This window comes from Arachis stenosperma, chromosome 4 (assembly GCF_014773155.1).
Source record: "Arachis stenosperma cultivar V10309 chromosome 4, arast.V10309.gnm1.PFL2, whole genome shotgun sequence".
Classification (NCBI taxonomy): Eukaryota; Viridiplantae; Streptophyta; class Magnoliopsida; order Fabales; family Fabaceae; genus Arachis; species Arachis stenosperma.
The window spans coordinates 125145649-125151894 of NC_080380.1; the positions used below are offsets into that span (position 1 = coordinate 125145649).

A 6246-nucleotide genomic window follows, 5' to 3' on the forward strand; every position below is an offset into this window, starting at 1 on the left:
GTATTTATTTTAGAATAAATAAAAGTCTTGTCCAACCTAAATATAATGATCTCAAATATCTAAAAAATAAGTAACAATATTTAAAAAATCTAAAAAAGATATTATTACTAATATTTTTTAGTTAAATAAAATTGTTTTAATCCAATAAAGTGGATTCTTTTTCTTCTTTGTGACCGTTCTTCTTGATTCATTTGGTATTAACTCTCTATGTTTCAAATGCTACAATTGAGAGATCTTTTTCAGGTATAAATATTGTGAAGAATAACTCAGAAACAAAATGGAAGATGAATTTTTTGTTAATTAGCTTTTAATTACATTGAGAAAAATTGCTAAAAGATTTGAAATAATTTCTATTATCGATGAATTTTGTGATACAAATAATCGACCACTTCCTTAGTAAAAAGTACACATATATTTTTATACTTTAAAATATATTCTCTATTTGTATATTTTTGTAATATAATTTATATTATATAATTTTTTATATATTTTTTAATATTATATATGTTATTTTTCCCATGATAATATTTCTGGATTCGTCCCTGCTTATTGGTCATCAGGTAACTACCAACCAACAACATAATATAACACCTCGTGTACTGTTGGAAGGCGCTGCATCAGCAGTAGCTGGCATATATGCCGAACCCGGTCCCAAAGGCATGTCATTTTGAAGGAAAATGATTCCTTCCTCTGCTCACTCTGTTGCTGAGCATGAGGAGGCCTGATACCTAGAAGCAAGGTCCTCTACCCACTTCCAAATCGGGTACTGGTACCATGTCAGAAAGTCATGCAAGTACTCACCCATGGGCTCTCCATGCTTGCGTAACCCTAGGTGGTAAGAAACGTTCTGCAAGGTGATCGTGCATTTACCCTAAGGCAGGTGAAAAGCGTGGGTCTCAAGACGTCACCACTCAATGGATGCAGTAATTAGAGAGTTATCAAAGACAAAGTCTCAGAGTTACACCGTGTCATCGAAACCAGCCTCCCTCAAGTAAGGGATAATGGTGTTCGGGAGTGCAAGAGTGTGACTCGCTTGCCTAGAAAGTAGTGGGCATGGCCTCTGTTAAAAGATAAATGTATTTCAATAATAAATCTATTTCAATTGTCAAGAATTTTATTTCGACATAAAAAGATAAAAATTAATAATAAACAATTATTTCACATTTCAGAATAATTAATTATAAAAATCTAATTATTAAATAATTTATCAAACATCAATGCAATATCTTGTTAAAATTAAAATTCAAAATTAAAATTTATAATATAAAATTTGGTTTAAATACATGTAAAAATAGAATAAATATTTAATAAATAAATTAAAACTAATAATTACAATTAAATTAATTAAAAATCTCAATCAAATTAAGTAATTAACCTTTACTAATTTCTACCTTTCACACAACTTAATAAATTTTATTAACATGACAACCTAATTTACATGTATAACAACACTGAATTTATAAAAGTATTTTAACTATAATTATATGTTCAATCACTTAAAAGAAAAAAAAAAGCAAAACTAATCTCGAAGTCGATTACTCCCACAATGTGCCAAGTCACGTTCAGGCGATTAATGTCTCTGTCCCGTGCGTCGGCGTATGCCATAAAATCCGAGTATCTCACAAATATCAAGAGAAATGTTCGAGAAAGGGAGAAATGAAGGTAATGAAGGAAGAAAGTGACAAAAGGAGTGATATGCACGAGGTCCTTATATAGGCGCGTCACAGCCTTATCTCGTTTATAGTGTAAGCGACATATATTTGTGCATATATTGTTTACACTATAAACGAGATAAGGCATGTTCCACAACACGTCTATAAACGTGATACGTGCAATAATAAACATGTCTTATCTCGTTTATAGTGTAAACGAGATATGTACAATTTTATTAGGTTGCATATATCGGTAAAAATACTTTAAATTATGTATTTTAATAAATAAATTATTTATAAAAAATCCCAAATTTGCTGGGGATATAGTTTTTGAAAAATAAAATTCTAGGAGTCAATATTTTTAGTTAAAAAAATTAGTTAGCTAATTTTAGTTTAAATGTAAACAAAAAATGTTAATTACTTAATATTACCGTTTTAATATTTATTTGTATCACGTGTGTTTGGAAAAATTTCCATATATATTCTATCCAGTAATTTTAAGTGCCAATTCCATTTCATTTATAACTTTAAGTTCAATTTTTTATATTGGCATTGATATTCAAATTAAGTCCAACTATCTTTTATCTATACCAAGTGGAAATTAAAACATCATTTTAATCCAAAATAAACCCTCAAAGAATAGAAGAATTAACAAAAGAATCAAACAAGAATATCACAATCTTATCAGTATAACATCTGATCAAGAGAAACAGAGAATGTATATGTTGAATCAGCAAGTATTATTTAAATTAGAGTACACTACCAAAATGCATGGTATTCAAAAGATTGTAGTATTGACAAAAATAACTTTAAAAAATTCAAATGATAATAAATCTTTAAAAAAAGTTGAAAACATGACGAAATAACTAAATACTAAATATAAAATATTTTAAATATAATATTTTTATGCAAATTTTTACACACGTTATTAAAAAATAAAATATTTTTATTCTTGAAATTTAAAATTTTTTTATTAAGTTGATTTTATATTATAACTTTTTATTGTGAATAACAAATTTGTTTGAAAATAAAAAAAAAATCTAGAGATCAAATTTTGGTCCAATTTTTTATATGCACTTTTTAAATAAATATTCAAATGTTGCCATATACAAAAAAATTCGAATAAAATGCACAAATTATTTGCTAAATTTAAAATTTTTTTGCCATTTATAAAAAATGAATACTTTTTAGGTTGCTTTCTCACGTTTTTAAATCAGTTTAGGAATTATTGTCGTTTTTAATTTTAGGAATTATTTTATAAACTTTCAAATACTATTTTAGTAATTTATCCTTTTTGAAAAATAAAAAACCCTTATTTTTCCTTGTGAAGTGTTCTGACTACCTCCTCATGCAATCATGCCAACCGCTGACCTTCTCCTCTTAGTCCTGAGGTGGTCCTCAAGAGTGACAGTTAGAGCCACTATGAATGCATAATCTATGTTCGCAGATACTGTGATCATGAACTTCTCACTGCTAATTATCCTTCCAGGCTTGCGCGTTATCTATATAATCATGAATTCATCACTCATGGATTAGCTATAAAAAAGTACATATATATAAACACAGACGTACCTGGGCAACAACAGTGTCGGATTCAGCAATGGTAACAACCCAAGATCGTCCAAAGGAACTTGCTTTGACGAGTTTGAAGTCACACACTTGCGTGCTATTATTTGCTAAGAACACTTTCATTTTCGTCTCTCGCTGAAATAGCTTTGCTGGCTCCCGAATAAAGGTTAGATCCCTTTCTTCTGTACTTTCACCTCCGAATGCTTCCCACCCACTTCTTAATACCTGCATTAATATCGAACAAATTAAATACACAATCACTTTGGAGTTGATTCCTTTCAAGAAATGTATAAAAATATGAGACGATTAATTATCATATCATTTTTATAACTACCATCTAATCATGTACTTATTATAAATGTGACTTTTTTAATAATAATAATAATAATCATAATAATAGATGGGTAAAAAAAATTCTTTTACAAAAAAAAAGAAATAATTTTTTAGGTCCATCTAATTTACTCAAAGTGTTCTACCGTGCAAAAGTTCTAATCAAATATAAAATAAGAGAAATGATAACAACTATCATAATTTATTATTTTTGGCTATCATAAATCAACATGTGTGGGTCTTCCTTCTTTCTTTTTTTTTTCTTTTTTTTTCTGCAATGAATACACTACTCTGTATTCTATGCAAAAGCTGAATATATATGTAAAGAAATCAAAGAAAACGGAGATGGAGGAGCTGAAATTAAAGCTAACAGGTACGTACCGATGATTTGCGAAGATGGAGGATGGTGTTGCCATTGGCGTCATGCAGAAAGCGGTGGCCACGAGGTGTGACGATGGGTACAAGAGGACCCTTAACACAGAAAACGACGTCGTCGTTGACGCCTGTCACGGTGAAGTGGCGACCACCGAGAGTTCTCTTCTTCGTCATTACAAGATCAACTGAATGTGGAACACAATACTCACCGTTGATTATAGCGCTCGCAAAATTTGGTGTTGGATTTGCCATCATATCATATATAATTCAATGCTTCAAATGAAGATATATATGTATATCGATAAGTAATAATGTTGTAAAATTTAATTCATTCGTGTATGTATATATAGGGTTCGGCATTGAAGGTTTTGTTTTGAACGTTCGTTAGTGACTTCAAAGAAAATCAATAATGATAATGATGGTTAACTTTTTTAATTTGGTGGAAGTATATAGTTTGATTTTGATGATTTCAGAGCTAAAACCTAAAAGCCAAATGTGCCAATGAAGTGGTCACCCTTGTCGGAGGAATCTTACTTTGCGGGTAAGTAAGTATCAACTTCGCTAGGTGTCCCAGAAAATTTCCGATAGAAATGATTTTTTAATTCAATTATTTATCCTTTAAATTATTTTTTTAGTCAGTCTTTTATTCTATTAATTAAAAAAATAAAACAAACATATTTAAATAAATTTAGTTTTTTTATTTAAAATATAAATTTAAAAAACAGTTTAAATCAAATTAAAATTTAAAAATTTAATTTTAAATATTAAAAAAACAAGAGCTAACGAAAGGGTCAACCAGCTCACATAAATTTTGGTTAATGAAATTTGTTAGTATCTTTGGGTTTTTTAATGTGTTTGTGATGATAATTTTTTTTTTTACATTTATCTATTTGATTTGAGATTTATAATGTTAATGTAATTTAGATGTATCAATATTTAATTTTAAATATCTTTATGTTATTTATTTAATTTTAGACGTATTTATGTTGTTCATTATATTTCAGATTCGTATATAAATTTTTTGACATAAATTTTAAATGTGTTGATAAAATATTTAGTATGTATTCTTATAATTTTAGATATGTTTATTTTGTTCATTTAATTTTAAATGTGTTTATATTGTTCATTATGTTTTTAAGTTTGTATATAAATTTTTTGACATAAATTTTAGATGTATTGTTAAAATACTTAACGTGCTTTTTTATAATTTATTTTAAAAACTTATGTGATTTTTGAAAAATCAATGCAAGAAAAGTAGTTATAAATTTTATGATGTGGTTTATGAAAAGTCAGAGCATTACAAGTGATTATAAATTTTATGGTGATAAGTAAAATAATAAATTAAATAAAAATATATGATAGTAATTTTTTAAAAATAAAAAATATGATTAATTAAAAAATTAAAATAATAAAATATTAAATTTAAAGATCAAATAAAAAATAATATTTAAAGAATGAATATAATTTTTCATCATTTTTTTTACTATGCGAATTTTTAGGAATTATTTATCAGATAATTGTTTCGAAAATTGCAAACACTAAAAGAAATATGTTCTATTGCTACCTTTTCTTTAGTCATGCTTTAAAAATGTGGTCTTCTAAGACCATCAACTACATGCGAAGATAGCATTTGTTCAAGATTTTGGTACGTACGCTTTTTATGTTAGGAGGATGTTTTTGTAAAGATGGGTAAAACGTTTTTTTGTAAAAATACTTATATGTCGTATTATTATTGAACGTAATTTTTTAATTTTTTAATAAATTATAATAAAACCGAATTTTTTTATAATAATAACGATGAATTTAATTGTTATCTGATCCAATCGAATTGATCAATTTACATAACTCATTGGATCATGATTTTTTTTGTTTTTTTTTAAAATAAAAATCGGGGATATATTTGTTTTTTTATAAAAAAATTTAAATATAATTCGGTTTAAATTGTGTAAATTGATCGAATCAAATCGGATCTAATAATTATGGTGCGGACAATTAAATTTATTATTATTGTTATAATAAACTGATTTTGTTCTGATTTATTAAAAATAAATTATTAATCAATTTAATAAAGATATCCAGTAATATTATAACACATGTAAATATCTTAAAAAAATATTTTTAGTATTTTTATCAAAATAATATGCTTCATGTTATGCTTAAAGCCAAAAGCAATTGATATGTTTTTAAGGTTTAGCCAATTCTTTCAGGTTTAGATCATATTTTAAAAATAAACATGGTCTATTCCTTTTTTATTATTTTGATTTCCTAGATAAGCCTGACCTATTCCTTTTCAAATTCCTACTTACACCTTTACCTTTCT

At 26.7% G+C, this 6246-nt stretch overlaps 1 protein-coding gene across 2 annotated transcripts; it reads right to left on the reverse strand.

Moving 5' to 3' along the window:
- Positions 1-919: 919 nt before the first annotated feature.
- On the reverse strand, positions 920-4221 carry LOC130977126 (protein LURP-one-related 15-like). 2 transcript variants are annotated; one of them, XM_057902147.1, is made up of 4 exons: positions 3933-4221; positions 3225-3446; positions 2995-3154; positions 920-1060 (listed from the first exon to the last, which is right to left on the reverse strand). In XM_057902147.1, exons 1-3 carry the CDS (start codon positions 4179-4181, stop codon positions 2999-3001), a joined length of 627 nt encoding a protein of 208 aa, XP_057758130.1. In that variant the 5' UTR covers positions 4182-4221; the 3' UTR covers positions 920-1060; positions 2995-2998. The 2 variants fall into 2 exon arrangements, with proteins under 2 accessions (XP_057758130.1, XP_057758129.1); XM_057902146.1 differs by lacking the exon at positions 920-1060 and having other exon boundaries at positions 2716-3154.
- Positions 4222-6246: the final 2025 nt, after the last annotated feature.

What these genes read in the sequence shown, in the direction of transcription:
- LOC130977126 (XM_057902147.1), bottom strand. Translation starts at nt 4,181, where the DNA reads ATGATGGCAAATCCAACACCAAATTTTGCGAGCGCTATAATCAACGGT. An exon ending in TCCATCTTCGCAAATCATCG is followed by an intron (nt 3,447 to 3,932) that starts GTACGTACCTGT and finishes ATATTAATGCAG; the next exon opens with GTATTAAGAAGTGGGTGGGA. An exon ending in CCGACACTGTTGTTGCCCAG is followed by an intron (nt 3,155 to 3,224) that starts GTACGTCTGTGT and finishes ATGATTATATAG; the next exon opens with ATAACGCGCAAGCCTGGAAG.